Source organism: Balaenoptera ricei, chromosome 13, assembly GCF_028023285.1.
Source record: "Balaenoptera ricei isolate mBalRic1 chromosome 13, mBalRic1.hap2, whole genome shotgun sequence".
In the NCBI taxonomy this organism is placed as follows: Eukaryota; Metazoa; Chordata; class Mammalia; order Artiodactyla; family Balaenopteridae; genus Balaenoptera; species Balaenoptera ricei.
In genome coordinates this window covers 81,439,539-81,461,450 of record NC_082651.1, presented here as the reverse complement: position 1 = coordinate 81,461,450, position 21,912 = coordinate 81,439,539, and the positions used below count along the sequence as shown (strand labels likewise).

At 45.8% G+C, this 21,912-nt stretch overlaps 2 protein-coding genes across 3 annotated transcripts in view; both read right to left on the bottom strand.

The window, feature by feature from the left end:
* The window catches only part of IFT172 (intraflagellar transport 172), a 41,469-nt gene extending 26,851 nt beyond the window's left edge, over positions 1 to 14,618 (bottom strand). Inside the window, exons 1-16 of the mRNA XM_059893359.1 lie at positions 14,444 to 14,618; positions 11,710 to 11,853; positions 11,024 to 11,136; positions 10,554 to 10,593; positions 10,183 to 10,248; positions 9,892 to 9,971; positions 9,586 to 9,673; positions 8,544 to 8,758; positions 7,517 to 7,640; positions 7,020 to 7,115; positions 5,948 to 6,109; positions 5,535 to 5,588; positions 5,190 to 5,293; positions 4,930 to 5,015; positions 1,998 to 2,110; positions 853 to 1,020 (exon numbers count right to left, since the gene is read on the bottom strand). Of these exons, the coding sequence (XP_059749342.1) occupies positions 853 to 1,020; positions 1,998 to 2,110; positions 4,930 to 5,015; positions 5,190 to 5,293; positions 5,535 to 5,588; positions 5,948 to 6,109; positions 7,020 to 7,115; positions 7,517 to 7,640; positions 8,544 to 8,758; positions 9,586 to 9,673; positions 9,892 to 9,971; positions 10,183 to 10,248; positions 10,554 to 10,593; positions 11,024 to 11,136; positions 11,710 to 11,853; positions 14,444 to 14,482 (1,692 nt within the window). The 5' untranslated portion in view covers positions 14,483 to 14,618. The remainder of the gene's footprint in view (positions 1 to 852; positions 1,021 to 1,997; positions 2,111 to 4,929; positions 5,016 to 5,189; positions 5,294 to 5,534; positions 5,589 to 5,947; positions 6,110 to 7,019; positions 7,116 to 7,516; positions 7,641 to 8,543; positions 8,759 to 9,585; positions 9,674 to 9,891; positions 9,972 to 10,182; positions 10,249 to 10,553; positions 10,594 to 11,023; positions 11,137 to 11,709; positions 11,854 to 14,443) is intronic.
* A 2,503-nt stretch (positions 14,619 to 17,121) lies between these two features.
* Positions 17,122 to 20,802, bottom strand: FNDC4 (fibronectin type III domain containing 4). 2 transcript variants are annotated; one of them, XM_059942969.1, is made up of 7 exons: positions 20,433 to 20,802; positions 20,108 to 20,252; positions 19,906 to 20,021; positions 19,470 to 19,674; positions 18,886 to 18,975; positions 18,428 to 18,552; positions 17,122 to 18,261 (listed from the first exon to the last, which is right to left on the bottom strand). In XM_059942969.1, the coding sequence occupies exons 2-7, from the start codon at positions 20,226 to 20,228 to the stop codon at positions 18,226 to 18,228; spliced, it is 693 nt and encodes a 230-aa protein (XP_059798952.1). In that variant the 5' UTR covers positions 20,229 to 20,252; positions 20,433 to 20,802; the 3' UTR covers positions 17,122 to 18,225. The 2 variants fall into 2 exon arrangements, with proteins under 2 accessions (XP_059798952.1, XP_059798953.1); XM_059942970.1 differs by lacking the exon at positions 18,428 to 18,552.
* Between the last annotated feature and the right edge of the window lie 1,110 nt (positions 20,803 to 21,912).

Genomic DNA, 21,912 nt, shown 5'->3' with positions numbered 1-21,912 from the left:
TAATAATGTCTAACTTTGGGGATAACAGAAGGGAACCAAAATACTAGACAACAATGGCAAAGGGGAGGTAATAACATTTAAAGTCTTTTATGGTCCTTGTATTGTTTGCAGTGCAGGGGGGGTTAGATGCTGATTAACTTTAGACCTTGTTAATTTAAATACATGGTGAACTTCTAAGGGTAACTGCTATAGAAATAGGATGTGTAACCTTCAAACCAAAAAAGTGAAAAAAAGAGTATTTAGAAAAGGACAACCCCCCGACCCCTCACAAAAACTCAACCTTAATCAGTCTAAAATGAGGCAAAAAAGGAGAAAAAAAGAGATATAGAAAGAACAAAAAGGAAGTATCAAGTGCTCTCTACCCACACCCACACCAGTCATCCTAGCCTACCATAGGGGCCTCTTTCCTCTGTTTGCATAGGCTCCTCCCAGATTTTGGAATATTACTTGTGTGTGTGATGTTGTCGTGGGATAGGAGAGAGGGTCTGATCAGCAGTCTTAAAAAAATGGAACTCTGAATGGCTTGTAACAGAGAATCAGCACACAAGGAGGTGATACGGAACTACTCCTCCTATTGGGGATCTTCCAGCCTAAGGGGACTCCATGTTATGACTTGGTGAATTCCCACTATAATAGAGACCCATACTCCAAGGGTCTAATATAATGTCAGGAATCTGAACAAGGATGTCTCTGGGGCCTGGTCCACTGTGGGAAGGAGTCTAAGCGTCACCTGCCAACTCTATTAAAGAGATTATGGGTGGTGGGCAGAGAAACCAAGCACACTTCAGAGCCTACTCAGGGTTCTAATTAATCAGCTCAACACTATGTCTGAGGTGCCCTGTGTCAACATACCCTGATAGAGGACATGGTGACTCTCTCAGGTGCCTCGATGTTGTACCACACACACAAGTTGTTTCGGTTCTGAGCTACCAGCACATCACTTCCTGGGACCCACTGCACGTAGGAGCAGAAGCTGAGGATCATTGTCTTAGAGCAGCTCTCAATGTCGTACAGGTGCAACTGAAGGAGGAAGAAGCAGATAGCACAAGTAAAAGGAGATAAGGGTGTCTTCTCATCTTGACAATTTTCCTAATGTTGAAATGTGGTGAGCTAACCCACCAGTCAGGTACATGCTGAATTTCAAAGCTTACTGATCTTCAACCATAAACCCTTCAAGTTTATGCTGAGTTGGCATATTCTGACTCTGGCCAAATAAGAGATGATCAAAAGAGCAAAGATCTACACCCTAGGAATTTAAGTTAGGTGAACGTCAGACTTTTTTTGGCTGCGCTGCAAGGCATGTGGGATCTTAGTTCCTGACCAGGGATCGAACCTGCACCCCCTGCAGTGGAAGTGCGGAGTCTTAACCAGTGGACCACCAGGGAAGTCCCAGACTTTCATTCTTAGAATAACTCTGGGCCAGAGTTACCAGCCTGGATTACAAAAGTAAGGGCACCAGATGAATTAAATGGTCTGGAAATTTGTGATGGCTTTCACATCACAGTGAAAATGAAACAAAAAATCACCAGAGAGTCCCTTTTGCCCCTGAGGTTGAACTCTTTGGTGATACCATATTGAGATCAGAATCAATAAGGGGCTAGGGGGAGACTCAAGCCAGCTTCAGTGCCGTCAGATAAGTGTCGCTGAAGAGCACTGGAGCAGTAGGTGTGGGCTAAGGTCAGCTAGGCGTGAGGAAGAGGAATGCAGGGGTAAGGATGTTTCATGAGGGCACAGATTTGTGAATAGTAAGAGAGACATCAACTCCCAAATTCCTCTCTTGACTTTGGTGCCATCATGACACAATCTCCTGAAGGGTAAAATGGGATGGGTGGTGATAGCAGATACAAAGAATGTTGATTCTTCTGTGCCTTTTGCTATGCTAGTGGCATAGCCCCAAGAAATGATGTCCTATCTTGCCTCCCACAGTCCCTGCTGGCAGCTAGTACCACATCCTTTATGGACCAGTCTATGGCTAAGGCCTTAGTAACCCTCCTCACACGAAGTTTCCGGTCCCTGAAGAGAAGTTTGTGCCCAGTCTCATTAAGTTCCAGCCAATCCACACGGCTCTCATGGCTGATGGTGCCAATGTTGTAGCCACCAATCAGGTCCACTAGAGAGTAAAGGAAACAGGGTTAATCACATACAAGGCATGAGGTGGCCTGTGAAAGTCTGGCTTTAAGAATGTTGCATTAGTCTAGAGAATGTCACTCAGGAATGTAAATGGGCGGTACAACATAATTTTGCTAAGATCCTTAAGATGCTGTATTTCTTCTAAAATTATAGAGGTTTTGTTTAACCCTGCAGTTATTAACTCAAAAGATCCAGACTCATCAAGAAATGTGATTCCTCTCTGGGACTCTCAGAGTTGTCTCAGAGCAGGTCAGAACTATGGAGCAACTGGCTTCTGTTCTCATGATGAACCACAATTAGAGCAAACACATCAGTGAGAGAAAGCTGATGAACAAAATGACCCTGGTGATCATACGTGCTCCAAGGAGGTACCTGCATATTTGAGTGGCAGTGATATAAGAACACTTAGGGACAAAGAGTGGTGAAGGCACACAGACAAAATAGGAGGAACCTCTAACTAAAGTTAGGCTGGTCAGTGCAGAGGATGAATATTAGTTTGGTCTGAATTTCGTAGGCAATATAAGAAACAGTCATGTTTAGAACAGACCACTCAGGGTTGGCTAGGGTGCTTTCAGGGAGTCTCTTGAACAAAGCCCATTCACAGGTCTTATTGATATACATTATCAACAAGCAATGTGCCTGCTTTTGTTACCTATGCTTAAGCTAAAGACCAAATGCCAGCGGATGTCCACTACTGGGAAGACCAACTTAAAAATGAATTATCCTTTAATTAAAAAGCAAAATGATAAATCCATGTTTTAATGCCCCGATTATAAGTACAACCATAGAATGCTAGAGCTGTGGGGACCCTATTTCTGTGAGCACCCTGAAATTACATACAAAATTATGCATGTAGATATTTTTCTGGGAAAGGATCTATGCTTTTAATTAGATACTCAAAGGGGTTGACGACCCAAAATGGTTAAGAGAAGAACTCTGTCAATGTACATTGAAGATAAGACCTACAGAGTGAGGTGACTTGTCCAAAATCTCACAGCTCATTACTGCTGAGAGAACTTAGGCCACTGGAACTTAGAACTTAGGCCACTGGACTGTATTATTATTTCTATTACAGATACTTACATTTCTGAGCTCAGCAACTTCAGGTGAAATAGAAAATTCATGAAATATAAAAATATCTTAAGAACAGACCCATATGTATATGGAAACTTGATTTATGAGAGATGACATTACATACTAGTGAGTGAAGAATGGACTTTCGAACAATGGTTAAACATATGGAAAAAAAATAAAATTAGATTCCTACCCACATTATGCACAAAAATAAATTCCAGGTAAAAAGCAAAATTTTAAATGCCAAAATACAGGAGGGAGTAGGGAGGGATTTCTTAAATAAGACCTCAAAAACCACAAACTATTTATTAAAAAGTGATATACAACACTGTAAATTGAACTATACTTCAGTAAAAAAAAAAGTGATAAAATGGACTACATTAAACTTAAAAATGTCTAAATACTAAGAAGTGCTGAAAAGGAGAGAAAAGACAAGCCACAGGCTGAGACAATAGCTGCAATGCAAATAACCATCAAAGCCTGTACACACACACACAGAACTCCTTCACGTAAATAAAGAAAAGACAACCTAACTTTAAAAATAGGCAACGGATATGAACTGGCAATTCACAGAAGAAATCCAAATGGCCAATAAACAAATGAACAAAAAAATTAAAACAATGAAATATATTTCCATATACAACAGATTGAGCCAAATAATGAAGTCCGGCAACTTCAAGCATTGGAGAGGAAGTGGAACTGTAACTGGGGTGGGAGTGTAAATTGGTACAACCTCTTCAGAGAGCAATTTGGAAATATTCAGTGAAACTGAAGATGTACCTCTTTTACGATTCAGCAATTCCATGCTGGGTATAAACCTTAGAGAACTGAAATACCGTAACAGTGAAAAACCAACAAATGTCCATCAATAGAGAAGAGAGAAAAGATCCAAGGTAAAAATAATGAAATGTAAGGATTTGACAGAACTGGGTATGGGTACACAAGTAATAATAATATTATTATTATGAATAGCTAACATTTATTAAGCACTTATTATATACTAGGCACTAGTCTAAGTGCTTTTCATATGAAGTAGGTCCTATTTTTATCCCCATTTTGTAGATGAGGAAATTGAGATACAGAAAGGTGAAGTAATTTACCTATGATTACACAGGTAGTAAGTAGAGAAGTGGGGAGGTTTGACTCCAGAGCCCTGTTCTTAATACCTACACTACCTGGATAAGTTATTCTCTAAACTTTTTAGAGAATACCATGCTATTCTTTATACTTTTTTCCTATGCTTAAAACATTTCATGATAAAAAATTAACTATTAATATATACAATACGATTTATAAATGTGAACATTTGTGAAATGCACATAAAGTTTGTCATCACTACTTATTAATGACAAACTAAACAGAAAGTAAGGCCCCTTCCAGTTCTAAGAATCTGTGATCCTATGAAGTCTAAACAGGAAAATTCTTAAATTTGCTAATGGTTCTTTTCTACAATTCACAATTTTCCAGCCCTGAGATATATGCCTAGAGAACATGAATAATTATATGGGCAGGCCTATACATACCAATGCATCTGTATCTAGACTTCTAGATACAGACATACACATATGGATTTAAACATTTCACATATCCACTGTAAGAATGAGGTCACACATTTACCTGATGCCTCTCCGATTCCTGGATTCTCCTCTGCACACAATCCTGTGACATGGAAGTGCTTTACAAACATCTATTTTGTTATTACAATTATGAGAGAGTCTTACTCACCTACAGCAATAGTCTTAATATCAACAAGATAAGCCAATTTCTTATTATCCTCCATTCCTCGCTGGCGCCTCTCATTAATACGGACACTGAAACATGAAGGGTCAGGTGAGGCAAAATGGGTTTAGGTAGCTGGGATGTTTAATAAGAGCTCTGAAATACCATATGGGATGAAGATTTTAGATTAACCTGAGGATATAGGAGTTAGAAGTCAAAAGGAATTCTTTTGGGTTTCAAAAATTTAGAGAACCTTGTGGGGTTACCTGATGAGATGGGGGTTCATGAATTCAGTACGTACAGAACCCAGGGTATCATTACTCCCATATTCCACCAGCGTTAGCTCTCCAGCATTGAAGATCATGCATACCTGAGGATGAATGGAATTGTTATACAGTGGAAAGATTACATGAAGAAAGAGAAAATCAGTCGAGGGAGGTGTACCATGAGTTCAAAGCGACACCCACCTTTCTGTTTATTCTGTTCCTCTGCCTATTTCACCCTCCCTCTTTATCTGCTGTTTTCTCAACCCCTTGCCACTTGCCATCCTGCTACACGGAAGCTAGAAGGAGGCTTATCAGGACAGTGATGGTGAATCAAACTCTACTCACATTTTCATTTTCAAAGAAATACTTCTCATTGCCACCAGATCCCTGCCAAGCTACCTGTTAAGGGGGGAAAAGACATAGGGAACAATGTGGATAACTATCCAAGATGACGCTGAAAGAACAACAGGGTGGGATGCAGAGAGATCGAATTGGGGGACGCTTTGACATTGCACAAAAGAGAGGCTATGTCAGATTTTGCCCTAGTCCCTATGCTTCTGGGAGATGGTGTAAAAACAGTCCAACAACGGTGATTCATACTCCGGGATTCTAAGCCTCCTGGGTCTCATTCCCTGAAGCCAGCTCCCCAACACCAGAATGTCAGAGCTTCCCATGGAGATCTTCCCCCAGCGACCCTGGCTTGCCTGAGTAGCACCTCAGGACGCCCCATTCCCCACCTCTCCATTTTTGGTTCCTACCTCACTAAGGCGATTAGTGTTCAGGTCCCCCAGCAACAGTGTGTCTGACGTGTGGGCCACCAGGTAGCGTTCCTTCCCCAGGATTTTCACCTCTTCCACCTCATAGCCATAGTGTGACTTGAGTACCACTCGGGTCCCCGATGAGAGGTTCTTCACAATCACCTTGGTAGGAGACGAGTCTGAGCTCCCCAGGCTTCCCCCAATCCGAAAGAGGGGTGAACATGCTGTGCCCTTCGCCCACCTTCACAGGGCTAAACAAAGCAACTTCTTTTTTCCTTGCCTGGCCTAGGATATTCTTGGTAAAAGGGACACCTCACATTTACATAATGCTTTACTATTTATGAAATGCTTTAATATATTATCTCTTTTGATGTTTATAATACATACGATTCTGAAAGTTCCACTGGGTTAAACCAATCACTCTCCCTATGTTCCTGTAGCTCTTTGTACAAACTTTTATGATAACTTTACCGCAGTGTGCTGTATTATTTTCTGATATGTCTGTCTCCTTTGCTAGAACGATCTTCTCAAATAAGGGACAATGGATTACAGATAACTATCTTTGAATTCTCAATGCTTAACGGTGCTGACACATAAAGAATGGATAAATATTTCTGGAGAAAATGGAAGACTAAAGGAATCAATGAATAATAAATGAAGGAAAGGAGGGTGGAGGTAGAGAAAAGAGAAAAGTGGGCTCAGAAACTAAGAAATGAGCTTGCAACATCATACACAGTGAGTTCAGAGGCCTTACAACAAAAGAATTCAGAATTATAATCCTATTTATCAACTTCCCCAGTTGCCATCCTATAGGCAGTGAAGTTTTAAACCAGGAAGATGTAAATGGCAATCTCTGTACCCCTTAAACCTGGTGGTTAATCCTTTTCTTACAATAAGCTGTAAGAACTATAGCAGGAAAGTTGCCAGAGAGTTGCCCTGACACATTCTATTCCTCAGAACAGCTTGGCCAGAGGTTAATTTGACTCTGTGCTGTGGCCAGACGGCAGGGAAGTACTACAAGGATGAGTGAGCCATGGCAAAATCTCAGTGTGGCAGGCTATCAGCCGCTTACCTGGCTAGGTCCCACATACGTCAACTCAAACTTATTCTTGTAAATGCTCCTTCGGAGGCAGCAGTCAAACTGTTCCACTCCACCACAGAGTGTGCCCTGGAAGGGAAAGTGACAGCATAAAGGGTAACACACACAGTATGTAGGCATGTAGAGGGTATTTAGAGACACTCTCAAATCCTAGGTTCTAGAATCTACAGAAGAGTTGGCAGTAAAAGGGCTGGTAGTTTTTGGAAGTACCAGCAGGAAAGAGGTGGCAATTGCAGGACTCAAGAGAATCACATAGTGATGGGACGTAAGGGAGAAATCATCCCTGCCTATAAAACTCTTGTCCCATTTGGCCTCCAATAAGGTATGCATTTCTCTTTCAGAGTTTTAGGTTGTGGTCAAAAGGGAAGAGGAGATTCTCTAGTGTCAGAAGAGAGTGCTTTAGGATAAGGTGGGATTTCTCTTAATTTGAAGAAAGTCACCAAAGCAGGAAGGGGTTACTAGTCACACACCGCACAGAGTCGTGAGCCATCCCGCTTCCAGGCCAAGGCAGTGATGGTGTATAAGTTGGCAATCTCCTTGGGCTTTGCCTCTTCCCAGATGCTTCTTCGAGGGCTCCAGTTGAGTACCCGTAGTCTGAAATTAAGTACGTGGCTTTTAGAAGAGTTGGAGGCTGAGAAAAACTGAAAATGGGCCTGTAACGGAAGGAAATTAGTCTTGCTACATCAGAGAACAGAGGAAATAAAAGAGAACAGACAAGTTGGGAGGTCTAGTAGGAGAGGACAAAAGTGTTCAAAGGAAGTAAATTGGGAAAATCAAGTCAAAAGTAAAATGGAATAAGAGAGATAGGAGTGGAGAAAATAAAAATAGATTGTGGCTGGTGAGAAAAATGAGCTGTTAGCAATAGAGAAACATGGAAAAAGAAAAGAGAAATGGTAGGAGTCAGAGAAGAAAGAAAGGAAGAGACACACATAAGACTGAAGGGGACAGAAAGACAGGACTGACAAGCTGGGGTTAAAAGCGCTCCAAGGAAGAGATGGGACCCAGACTCTAGCTATTTATTCACCGTTCCATCATTCATTCATTCATTCATTCATTCATTTACCAAACATTTGAGCATGTATTATATACTAGATGCTAATCTAGGCCCTGGAGACTTAAAAAAAAAATGAATAATAGGCCCTCTTCTCAAGGGCTCTTCAATTTAACCAGTTAGATACAAACACCAAAGTATAATATAATGTGATAAACACTAAGCCAGTGGTCTGAAAAGGGGCAAAGGGAACACAAAGAAAGTGGAGATGACTTCTGCTGTGGAATCCCGGGGAGAGGCAGTGACACAACAAGAGCATGGTGCGTTTTGGAACTGCAGACATGCCAACGGATGGTGGGAGCAGGAAGAGGAAAGTGCATGAATTAAAACTTGAGAATCACTTGATTCTGATCCAGTCTCCCACTCTGGTTGAGAAGCAAAACTGGACTAAAGAAGAGTGTACACAGGGAGAGCAGGCAGAAGCTGCAACTGGAAAGGAGACCCACCTGTCATAACTTCCCAGCACAACAGACTGGCCCCCAGGACTTGCTGCAGCTGTGGTGAACTCCCGTTCCTGAGGGTCACGGCTATAGTCAAAAGTTTGTAGCACGTGGCCTTCCTTTCCATAGGCCACAATCCTCCGATCACAGCCTGCAGCCACAATGCTGTTGGTTGCCCAAGCCAAGGCATAGGGTGGGCATGGGTGGTTCACCAACTTCCCCTAAGACAGAAGTAGAGGGTTTCAATCACTCTGACTCTGAGGACTCCACCTCAGAAATTTCTCATTCCTAGCATCTGACACACTCACTCTGACCATCCTACTCTGCAGAAATCTTTCTCCCAACATTTTCCCACCCTAACACATCTTAATCTGAAGACTTCACAAATTATCTTTCTGTCTTACACTCACACACACATCTTTTATGGCATATATACAAATACACACTTATTGATCTTGTGTTCAAGATGGAACCTCAGAATACTTGTGTCTGCAGATCTTTAATATTCACCTAATAAGGCCCCCCAAAGGAAGCTGTCCTACACATTAACCAATACCGTATAGGCCCACAGGGAGCATATGGCCCCTTTATTCCAGGAGGGATACATTTAATTATTACACAAGTAATTCTTAACGTAAATGATTCAAACAATAGAGAATTACATAGATTAAAACATGAACCTTCCTTTAATCCCCCATATTTTCCCTCTCAAGAGTAAACAACCCTTTCTTTCTATGAATTTATATACATGAATATATATTTTACATAAATGAGAATAATTTTCACTTTTCATTACTCTCGGAGTCTTTATTTCTCTTTGCCTCAAGGTCCCTTCCACATGATTCATCCTTTCCCATAAATATTAAGCTCTGGCCTCCGAAAAACAAATCCTTTCTGTGGCCACATCCAAGTGTCTCTCTGCCTGAGGTCTCATTCCTCTAGCCTCTTCTCCCAGCACCATGATCTAAATTCCTTAGATGTCCAACCTCCTCTCGGAGAGTTCTTGGGATTTCCTTCTCCCCTATTCCAGAGCATCCTTTATTCATACCTGTGACTCTCCAGAGCCTTCATCATCAAAGAAATACCTAACAATGGTGCCATCTGCATGACCAGAGAGAATTCCTTTCCCAGAGCAACTAAAAAAGGGGAAAAGGAGGAAAGGAGAGAAATACAGGAAGACATTAGAGCATCCTGTCTCACCAAGAAAGTCCCCTTTCTCTGTCAAACACTACCCTACCTGCGGTTCCTGCTACCAGCTCTCTCCATCTTTCATACTATGGTCCCCCAGTCCAGAGTCCCCTGTAGCTTTTCCTACCATTTCCAAGCTTTTGGGATACCGCTCTCCCTTACTCACTTCGTTGTCAGGGACACCACGTAAGAATCTGTCCCATAGATGGTAGATGATTTATTAGTTTTGGTGTTTGCTAAACGAACCTGAAAATGGGAGAATGGACAAAAGTCTGGTTAGGCTACTTTCAATTTCACCCAGGTCCTAAGGAAAGAAAAAGAAAAAACCAAAAACTGTTCCCTGGGTAGTCTCCCCAGTACACAACTTGACCCTAAGGGAGAAGATTAACCATATACCTCTTTCCAGAACCATTATCCCCATGCACAACCTCTCCTGTGTTTCTCTTCCCTCCTTTACCTTCCCTTCAGCCAGTCCAAAGACAATGATGTATTCTGCTGGCCACTGCAGACAAGTAACAGCACTCTGTAAGAAAGAAAGAATGAAAAGGATAAAGCTGTCTATGTATGTTAGCACACTGATAACAACCTGAACCTGGACAGCCCACCACATGCCACCACTCCAACCCCCTGTAGGGAAGGAGAGGAGGGGACACAACTGGGCTCTAAGGAGGAAAGCGCAGGGGGATGAGCAGGCAGGCAGTACCATTCACGCAGTAGGAAAAGGCAGAGCCAGATGTTAACAAATGCAACTTCTGGTTGTATTTATAAGCGGATATACTGATACATGCTTGTTCGTCCTAATCTCCCAGGGACTGGTTTGAACTTTACCGTCTGGATGAACTTGTTACAGATGACTTTCTTGTCACCCCTGTCAAATAAAAGGAGGGAAGCATATTACAAACCACTTCCATGAATAAACTGCTACAAATCATGCTGCGGGAGGGGAGGAATTGTAGATACCTTCCCTGGCCCGCTAGTGTTTCCTACCTCTCCACAGAAGCCCTCAGAGGAGCCTGAGTAGCTTTGGAAGAATAACAAAGACAAAACATCACTCCGGGCTCCCCAGGATCTCACAGGGCTTCCTTGTTGATCTAAGACTGACTCTTCCAGGGATGGGATCATAGAACACGTGGTGCACGCAAAGGTAGGGAAGCTACAACAACAGACTCCAGAAGGCCTCTACCTTCCAAGCCCCAGCTTGGCTCCTCATCCTCTCTATTCCCCCTTCCCAGTGAGGCATTTCTTCCTGCCTTTCCCTTCTTCTCTGGGACACCCCATCTCCCAATCTCTATCCTCACCAATCTTCTCCAATCTTGTAGACATAGATGATGTTGTCAGTCTGTCCTATGGCAATCTTGGTGGAATCAGGAGAAAAAGCCATGCCCTTCACCATATAGCTCTTCCTGCCATACTAAGAGTCAAAAAGAAAAAAGGAAAGAAAAAGAAGTAATGAGTATCCTTAAAAGGGAAGAAAAGGTGGACTTCCCTGGTGGCACAGTGGTTAAGAATCCGCCTGCCAATGCAGGCAACATGGGTTCGAGCCCTGGTCCGGGAAGCTCCCACATGCCGCAGAGCAACTAAGCCCGCGAGCTACAACTACTGAAGCCTGTGCGCCTAAAGCCCGTGCTCCACAACAAGAGAAGCCACCACAGTGAGAAGCCCACACACTGCAACAAAGAGTATCCCTCACTCGCCACAACTAGAGAAAGCCCTCACGGAGCAACAAAGACCCAACGCAGCCACAAATAAATAAATTAAAAAAAAATAAATTTATATATAAAAAAAGAATACCATGCTCTAATCTAAAAAAAGAAAAAAAAGAAGAAAAGGTGCATGTGTGACTGTAGTGGGCTTGAGGGCTTTATACTGAGAAAAGGAAGGGCGGGCCATTTCCTATGCCTGTGTCTAGGAAGCAGGATAGGAAGTTTTCTAGATTTATAGGGTCCCATCAACAGATTAAGGTACACATGAATATTCCCTTCACCTTCATGTCGGCTGGTTTGGTGGAGAATTTATCTCTTCGCTCCCCATGTTCATCATACAGCAACACCACTCGGTCCACTGCGCAGACAGCAAATTTGGCATTGTTCTGGGACCATGCCATGCAGGTGACCTTTGCAGCTCCATCCTGCAGAAGCAAAGGGGCAAAAATAAACCCAGGTGCTGGTCTAGAATGCCAAAAGCATTTCTAGTTCCATTACTTCTAGTGTGACTCTGGTCAATTTTCCTTCTAGCACAGTCCTTAAAACAAAGAGATGCCCATAATCCATCCAGGTCTCCAAGGCTATAGAGCCCTGGATGGTGAGAACAAAGTGCTTCTAGAAACCCATAATGCAAATGCACTAAGAGGTGACATGGTAAATCAACTGTACCAATGTGTCCCTGCAGTGGCCTCCTTATTCCCTCATTCCCCAGGTCTGCTACTGAAATAACTGCAAAGTTTTGGTCTTTAGCCATTCATTCAATTAATGTTTTTTGAGTACCTTAATAAAAAAGGCACTTGGCCAAGTGCTAAGAGAGAGACAAGGAGCAAAACATGGTCCCTGCCCAAGGATCTAATAAGATGGTACAAAAAACGGGAAAAGTCCCATAAGAGAGGCACATATAAAGCACTGTAATAGTTTGGAAAAGCCTGAGATAATTTTCCACTTAAATGATCAACATTAAGCTTTGAAGAATGGATACAGTTAGGTAGGGAAATTACCTGAGGTAGAAGGAATGGCATGAGCAATGGCAAGTTCTGGTCAATAAATAGTAATTTAATTTAGCTGAAACTATATTGTAAATAGCAGAATAGAGGAGGTGAGGTAGGAAAAACAGACAGAGGCCAGTTCAACAAGGGTCTTTGAAGCCAGGCTGAGTTTGGGCTTATTTGGCAGGAAAGGGAGAGACAGTGAAAGTTCTGGAATGGGAAGTAAAATAATCAGAGTTGAGACAGGATAAACAATGCCACTTTGGTTTTTGTCTTTTTTTACCCTTAACAATCCACTTCACAGAAGCCCAAGTTAGAAGCGATCAACTCCCAGTGAATTATTCTTGTCATGTCTGTCCCTTCCACCACCAGCCCTGGTGGTCTGTGGTTCTGCACTAAGGATTTCCCTCCTTGAAATAAAAAATTTAATTTCTGCTCCAATTGTTTAACTGCTTGGGCTCTAGAGCCCTGGCTTAAAACATTGTTACTTTTTACTCCTAACCTACCCACTTCCAAAGTCAGAGGTAAAAAACGCATTTTTCATCAAAATCCTCAAACTGGAGTCAGAAAATAGCCACACCACCACCTTTAGCCCCCTCCAACTCTTGACTAAATTAGGTTAGGAGGGTAGAGGGCTTATCAATTGTTGCCAATCATCTTCCTTAATCATTTTGCCCAATCCTGGGCATTCAGCCCTTACCTGCATCGTGACATCATCTTATTTTGAAAGATTGAAGGAAGATTTCATTTCCAATTATTCCATTAGGGTAAAGGAATTTTAGAAATACAGATTCAGAGAACAGTTTACTGAGCAATGAGCACACCTCTCTTTTGTTCTAATTTCCTTCTATTCTCTTAAAGCCACACTCTCTGTGAAGTCTTCCTGATTCTCATAATCAATCAATTCTCCTTTCTCTACAATATGTACCTCACAGGACTGTAGCGAGGATTACATGAGGTAGAGAACAGAATAATAGCTAACCTTTAACAAGCGTGGACTAGGCACTTTGCTAAGTGCTTGATATGCATTATCTCATTTTATTTCATAACTAAGGTAGAAGCTATTATTATGCATCTTTTACAGATGGGGAAACTGAGGCACAGAAAGGTTAAGTAATTTGCTCAAGTTTACAAACACAGTTTAAGTGGCAGAACCAAGATTTAAATCCATGTGTGTCTGACTCCATAATCCGCAACACTAGCTTCTTTACTTACGCTGCCCTGGTACACCTTAAACATTCAGTTATGACAGATATTCTTATTAGCTTTCTATTATTTTGTCCTTTGCATTTTGAATGTCCTTCTCTCTTGTCTATCAGTTTTCACGCTACTTTTCAGTTTACAACGTTCTCTTGTGTATACTACTTCCTTTAATTCTTCCCCCTAACCCCCTAAGGCTGCGATTATTATTACTCCCGTTCCAAATGTAGAAGTTTGGGTGAGTGCTCAGAGAGCCTGTGTGATAAAGGCTAAAGTCAGGGGTATCAGGTCATTTATTTAAAGTAGTGGGGTGCTAGGACTTGAATTCTGGCCTCCTGACTCCGAAACCCAGCCTTTCTTCACCATGTTCTAGGGTTCCTCCCCCAGTGTCCAGCCTCTTCTGAATCTGGGATCTTCACTATCAGAACGAACGGTGTGGTCGTCTGCACTCCTTTAGGTGGGCTTACACCTAAAGCGCTTATTTGAGAGGTGGAGATTAATGTTCGTTGTTTACACGTGCGCCTCTGCCTCTAGTACGAGCCTCTTGAAGGCAAGGGCAACAACTGAGCAAGTTCTGGATCCCCTGGAGCCCCACCATGGGACCTGGTACACAACCGATTCGTTAAATGGAACGAAATGAAAGCTACGGTGCTCAGCACTCCATCTCACCTACTCAACACTCTATGGACGTAGCACAGTCCGAATCACAACTATAGCCTTCGGTCTTCTGCACACAGTAGGCGCTCAACGTTTTTAAACTTCAGTCCCCCACTTTTCTTGGAACATTAAGGCGGGCGAGGGAGGGAAGAGGCACGCGACTCCTCACCTGGGGGCTCAGCAGGGTCCTCAGGTGCTTCAACTGCATAACGAACACCTGTCTCTCAGATGCCAACAGATAGCGGACAACTCCCGTGGTTACCTGGACAACCCGCCACGCAGCCGCAGCGGCAGCTGCTGACGCAGAAGCGACCTGAGCGCGACACGCGTCGCAAGGTCACCGCGTAGGTTCGCAGCGAAGCAAAACAGAACCCGCGCAGCCGCAGTGAGGTCTAGGGAGGGATCTGGGACCCACCCCCCACCAGAGGGCTTGATGAATCCTCTCCTCGACCAATCCCATCGTGGCATGCAAACCCAAACTCCAGCCACGCCCACAAGCCTTCCGCAATCTCCGGGGTCCTACGTAATCGTAGTCTCTCTAGCTGTTCGATGTACGTAAGCGTGGCTGAGTGCCTTCTTTTAATCCGCACAACACTGGAGGAAAGCAGGGCAGTTGCTATTATAGGCCTTTTACGGAATTGATCCTAAATAGGTTATGTAACTTGCACGGGATCACAAGGCTGATAACGATGGGTAACGGGGAATACTCAGTATGTGTCTGCCAGGTACCGTGCAAAGTGTTGTACATGCATTGTCTCCTTTAATCTCAAAGCCACCTTTTGAAGGGGATAGCATTATTAGTCCCATTTTATATAACATGAAACTCAGGATTAGAGGGGTCACTTGCCTAAGCTAACACAGTGCATTAAGAACGGAACTGGGATTCAACCCAGAGCTGGTGCATTTAAACACCCTTTGTATTCCTTCTTTTTTTTTTTAAATTAATTAATTAATTAATTAATTTATTTATTTATATTTTTGGCTGTGTTGGGTCTTCGTTTCTGTGCGAGGGCTTTCTCTAGTTGTGGCAAGCGGGGGCCACTCTTCATCGCGGTGCACGGGCCTCTCACTATCGCGGCCTCTCTTGTTGCGGAGCACAGGCTCCAGACGCGCAGGCTCAGTAGTTGTGGCACACGGACCTAGTTGCTCCGCGGCATGTGGGATCTTCCCAGACCAGGGCTCGAACCTGTGTCCCCTGCATTGGCAGGCAGATTCTCAACCGCTGCGCCACCAGGGAAGCCCCTTTTTTAAAAAATATATTTTTTTATCTTTGGCTGCATTGGGGTCTTCGTTACTGTGCGCGGGCTTCCTCCATTTGCGGCGAGCAGGTGGCTTCTGTTGCGGAGCACAGGCTCTAGGCGCATGGGCTTCAGTAGTTGTGGCACGTGGGCTCAGTAGCTGCGGCTCGCGGGCTCTAGAGCACAGGCTCAGTAGTTGTGGCGCACAGGCTTAGTTGCTCCGCAGCATGTGGGATCTTCCCGGACCAGGGCTCTCACCCATGTCCCCTGCATTGGCAGGTGGATTCTTAACCACTGCGCCACCAGGGAAGCCCTGTATTCCTTCTTAACTTCTACCTCCCTATCTCCATCCCATGCTACTATATACCCTGTGACACTCCTATCCCCAGAAATGATGATGTATCCAGAGTCTGAGAGATATGTGCTTTGGAAGCAGTGGTCAGGGAGAGGTAAACACCCTACTTTTGAACTGGAAAATGGTGAGTTTAAGACCGCTGCTTAGATCAGGATGCTTTTATGGTTTAGGGCAGAGGGCAGACCAGAGCTTGGCTCACCTGACAGGTGTAGTCTTGTGAAACCCAGGGTTGGAGCTTGGTTAGGTTTAAAAGATACTGACTGACTTCTTGATCTTTGTTTGGATTGGGGTCCCTTTCAGAATTATTGGTCTAATTTCTTGTAACATACCAGAGAGATCAAGATGCAAAAAAGGAGAGTTATTCATAAGCCACCTCTCGGAGGATCATACGTGGAGAAGACTGTTACCTTCCAGACAGTGTAGCATATGCTGTCCAGACAGATTCTGGGTTCTGAAGTCTTTCCCACAGAGTGCTTGCAAATGTCAACAGGTGTTTCTTTCACTGGCACCAACCTCCCCGTGGAACTTAGGAAAAAGTAGAGGACAGTCCCTATTTTCACAGGAAACAAGTAGGCCCCAGAGCCCAAATTATAATTCTTGGGACTTCCCTGGCAGTCCAGTGGTTAAGACTTTGCCTTCTAATGCAGGGGGTGCAGGTTCAATCCCTGGTTGGGGAGCTAAGATCCCACATGCCTCATGGCCAAAAAACCAAAAAAAAAACATAAAACAGAAGCCATATTGTAACAAATTCAATAAAGACTTTAAAAATGGTCCACATCAAAAAAAAAACTTTTAAAAAAAATTATAATTCTTTTTTTTTAATATTAGTGTTTTTTAAAAATTTTATTTATTTTTGGCTGTGTTTTGGGTCTTTGTTTCTGTGCGCAGGCTTTCTCTAGTTGCGGCCAGCGGGGGCTACTCTTCCTTTTCATGCACGGGTTTCTCACTGCGGTGGTTTCTCTTGTTGCGGAACATGGGCTCTAGGCACGCGGGCTTCAGTAGTTGTGGCGCACGGGCTTAGCTGCTCCGTGGCACGTAGGATCTTCCCGGACCAGGGCTCGAACCCGTGTCCCCTGCATTGACAGGCGGATTCTTAACCACTGCGCCACTAGGGAAGTCCCCCAAATTATAATTCTTTTGAAAAGAGAGTTCCAACCCCAGTTTTATTTCCAGAATCCTCCTCTGGATATAATGGCCGAGAGTGAATATAAACTCATTTATTCTTTACAATTATTACTGATTTTGACCGAATGAACAGAGAGACATACAGACAAAAGGGAAAGCGAGGGCAGGGAAGAATAGGCACAGAAATGCACGGGAGAGGAACACTTGGCACCCAGGGATCCATTAGCGTAGCTGTTCTTTCATTTGTCCCAAGACCTTGTTCAGTCCTTTTCTGAAAATTAGCTCAGGGTTGATGAAATCAGAGGAATAAATGGTGAGGAGCTGAGCTGCCAATGTGGGAAGTGAAGATAAAAAGGCTACTGGCCCTCTCATGTGCCATAACCTTAGTTTCCACTAGTACATGAAGAATTTATATCCTCTTTTTTTCCTGCTCCCCCTTCTCACCCAAAAAAGGAAAAGGATCTAGGGCCCTCGTTTTCTATGCCTCTTTCTGGCTCTGCTCCACCCAATTCCAGGCTGGAAAATCAAAGCAAACACCTTCAGATAAGAGTCTGCTCCTGTCAAGTTGGTGGTGGTGTGAAGGGCCCTTGTAGTCAGGGGAGAGACAGTGGAGAAGTGTTTTCAGCATACTAGACAGTATCCCATACAGTCAGCTCCAGTTTGTCCAAGAAACTTTATTGGAAAAATGTCCACGGGGTGAGATCACCAGCAGCTGAAGGGGCTGCCAGGTGAGAGGGGGAGCACCTGAGGCTCCATGGGAGACACTGGAGTAGTGCAGTGCAGCGTCTGCCTCCAGGCCCAGACGATGCCTTTTATTTGCTGGGGGAGGTGGAGTACCCACAGAAACACTCCTCTCTGAGACCCAGAGGCAAGACGTGGGGGCAGCTGGGGATGCCAAGGGTCCTGACACAGGTGAAATGGGGGCCCCCTTTGGGACCTAATGGGATAGGGTTGAACAAGTGACTCTCTCCTGGACCTGGGGGATGGAAGGACATATCCCATCTGATATCCACTCCCCAGGTCCAGGGGCTCAGACCCTAACAGACCTACCTTCTGGCCCTGCTCACAGTGGAAAGAGAATGGATACCAGGCCTGAGATTGTGGGAGTGTCATTACCCTCTGGGAGACGGTGGGATCCTTCAGTCTTGGGCAAATCACCATCTTGGGCTCTCCCTGACCCCATCCCCATCCCCAGGATGTTAGTGCATCTGTCTTCTGGTTCTGTTTCTTCACTCATACGTCAATGGTGTTGATGGATGGTGAGTTTTTCTGTGAAAGAAGATGGCTTGAGTCTCTAATTTCAGGAAGGCGATAGCCTCCTCCATCCCAAATTTCCATTCTCCCTCTTCTCTTGCCCCTCTGTGGCCCTTCACCCTTTCCCTCACTGTTTCTAGAGGCAAAATCGCCCTTCCCTCCCTCTCTGGCCGCACATCACCTGTCTTGTCCCCACTGGCCTTCCCTGAGGACTCTGTTCCGGTCCCTTCCCCTTCTCCTTGGGGTTATTGTTGGAGTCATTGTCCTTGATGATGTCATACTGACGGCAGAATAGCCCAATTACAGCTGAAACACAACAACACAATCTGAACCTTGATCTTGACCTCCGCACTCACAGCTTCGAAAGGCAGTGAGATACCCACACAGTTTCTAGAAAATCCGAGAAGAAAATCTTTGAATTCCCGGTCCCCATGCACAAGCGCCACCTTCTTCATCATCCTCTCTGGGCTCCCTAAAGCCTCCTCTCCCTCTCTTCAAACTTTTCCTGCTCATCCCTCTCAACTAAACATCTCCCCACGCCACTGCTCTCACCCCCTTTTCTCCCAACAACCTTCACCAACTCCCACCTTCACTGAGCCCCACTCAATCCATGGTGCCCTGTCCAGCTGCTTAACTCACCAGCCCACATGAGCAACACCACCACAATGATGACCACTTCCCCCGTCTGCAGAGGTCGCTCTCCATCCAGACCCTCCACTGTGATGTCACCTGAGAAGGAAGGAGACGGACCCCAGGTTACAGGGGAGCTATGAGACTACAGGTTACAGCTAGAGAGCTATGTCTGTGCAGACAGTTAAGGTTGGAGATACTGGGGATTAGAGCCAAGGTAGACCCATCACAGCGTTGCCACTGGTAGCCCCTCTCTGGGAAGCTGTTGCTGGACAGGTGGTTAGAGACCAAAAAGCCGGGGGGCTGCAGGTCAGGTACTCACTCATGCAGGCTGCAGCTGCTGTGAACTGAGGCTGGGTAAAAGGAAGCTTAAAAGCCCTTCCCCCAAGGAATTCGTTACCAGCCTGTCTATACCCGGTCCCCTGCCAACCTGCTTTCCTTCCTTTCCTGGCAGTACAATGAATTAAATCATCCTTCTATTCATCTAAGCTAGACGGCTGCTTGCTTCAGGGAAGTAAACAGGAGACCAAAGACCAGGTAAAGAGCCAGAGAATGCAAAGCTTTAGGGAGCGAGGAATACCTGAGACCCTCACCTGGGCTCGAGCTGTTTGAGGGTAGCCGGTCAGAACCCTTGAGAGTCCGGAAGTGCACCCGCGGCCCTGGGGGGCTTTCTCCCCGAAGGCCGATGCTCCTGACCTGCACTGTGTAGTCACTGTCTTCAGCCAGGCCCCAGAGGGCACAGGCCCGAGTGGTGGTGTTCACCTCCCGGATCACACGTTGCCCTGGTCCATTCTGTCGCTGCAGGGAGTTGGTGAGAGAGGAGGACAGCCTCACCCTGGTCCCAGGCCACCTCCTGAACATCCAAGCACTCCAAGGGAGTAAGGGTGAAAAGGGCAGCGTGAGCCAGGGAATCCCAGCTCCCAGATTCTCCCACAGCTGGGAGGGGAGCTGGGGTCGGGAGGGAGGTGACAGAAGGAATGTTCAGAGATCCAAGGACACGGGTTAGGGTAGCAGAAGGGTGATTCGTACTTGCTGGGAAATGGAGTAGCCAATGACGATGTTGCCTTCTGGGACGTCCCAAGACACAGTGGCCGAGTTGGCTCTGAGGTGAGTGACTGTCACATTCACAGGAGAGGGAGGCCGGTCTGTGGGTGCCGGTGCGTTAACCGGTTAACAGGTTCCACCCACAGACTAACTCTGGTTACCTCCCACCCTCTCCCCCTTTACGCACCTGCTCGTACAAAGCCCAGGTCACAACTGACCAGCAGGAGGACAGTGGGGCTTAGATATGGGGAGAGGGGCATTAGCGAAGCCATGGTCCCCACCGAGTCCGCTGGGAGGCACTGGGGCATCCGTTTGACATCCAGGCGGGGCTCCTGGAGGTGGCAGGAGTTGTGGGAGGGTCAAGGACTTGCCAGAACGAGCGGGTGGGCAGCAGCTCTCCCGGGCTCCCCACGGCCCACAGCAGCCCCAGAGCCCCCCTTTTCCCCATGCCTTCCTGGCCCCCGCCACATCCCGGCGCCCCTGGTGCGCGGCTCTGCTCTGCCCACACCCACCTCCGCCGGTCCTCGCGGTCGCTCAGGCCTCGGGAGGCTGCTCGGTGCCCAGAGGGCGGCCCATCGCCCGACTCCGTGGCGCTGTCCCTACCCCATCCCGGCGCGGGCCCGGCGAGGCGGGCGGCGCTGGACCGAGCTGCGGGCAGAGGGCGGACGCGTAGCGGGCGCGGGCCGCGGGGCCGCGAAGCCCCCCGAGCTCCGACCGGCCGCGCAGTCTGTCCGGGAGCAGGGGGCGGTGCCGGCGCGGCCCGGAGGCTGGCCTGGGTCTCCGGGGCGGGAGGCGGTGCGGCTGCCTCCGCCGGCCCCTGCAGCAGATGTGACCGTCCCGGCGAACCAGCCGCCGCCTTCTGCAGAGCTGGCCCCCGTCGCTCCGCCGCAGCCCGGCCGGGACGTGCGGGCCCGCCCCGCCCAGCTGGGGTTCTCGCCGCCGTCATCAACGCCCCCCCAACCCGGTTCTTTCGGGACTCCTCCCACGACCCTCTCATTGGCGGCCTCTCGGGCCCCCAAACCTCCAGATCCCGGCTCTGTGTGATAAGCCCCGGCAGGGGCGAGGGGGGCGGGGGGATGTCGGGAGAGGCGCAGGTGCGAGGGTCTCAGGCACCTGGGAGGCTTCTCCCTCCCCAGATGGAATTAGCCGAGTTGGGAAGTGGAATTCCACCTCCGGTGCGGGAGGGGACAGAATGATGGAGATAATAATTATTTTGACAATCTCCTACTTGTAGACTGCGTCAGCTTTTAAGTATCTTCCCCATTCATAATCTGATATTGATTCCCTTCATTCTCTCAGTCGTTCTTTCATTTATTAGGCAAATATTTATTGAGCGTTCTCTATGTGTCTGGCATGTTAATAGCTGGAGATACGGCGATTATTAGGAGTGCTGGGTTTATAGGGGAAATTTAAAGAGAGACGACCTGTTTCTTGTCTTAGCTCTGGGACTTACCGTGTGGCCTTAGACAAAGAGGTTAATCTAAGTCTCAGGTTTCCCACGTGTAAATCAGAGCATCCAACAGGGCTGTTGTGAGGATCAAATGAGACAATATTGGGGAACGATCTTTATAAAGCTTATAACACTGTGTGAATGAGAGATTATTATTAATTGCACCAATTTGTTAGTTACTTCATTTATTCAATAAACATGTAAATCCTTAAGTTATTTCATGCTTTGGTTGAGCATGAGATCTGGAGTGAGAACCTGGGTGTGAGTCCCAATTCTGTCAGCTGTGTGATCTTCAGCAACTAACTTAACTTCTCTGAGCTTCAGTTTCTTCATCTGAAAAATGAGGGTGTCAATATCATCATCTTTTTAAAAACATTGAACTGTAATTGATTTACAAAGTGTTAGTTTCATGTGTACAATAAAGTGATTCATATATACATATATTCTTTTCCAGATTCTCTTCCATTGTAGGTTATTACAAGGTATTGAATACAGTTCCCTGTGCTATACAGTAGGTCCTTGTTGTTTATTTTATATATAGT

Coding starts and splice junctions, on each gene's coding strand:
- FNDC4 (XM_059942969.1), bottom strand. CDS start 20,228: ATGCCCCAGTGCCTCCCAGCGGACTCGGTGGGGACCATGGCTTCGCTA. Junction 20,022..20,107: donor CCTGGGCTTTGTACGAGCAG/GTGCGTAAAGGG, acceptor CGGCACCCACAG/ACCGGCCTCCCTCTCCTGTG. Junction 18,262..18,427: donor GGCCAGTGGGGACAAGACAG/GTGATGTGCGGC, acceptor CTTCTTTCACAG/AAAAACTCACCATCCATCAA.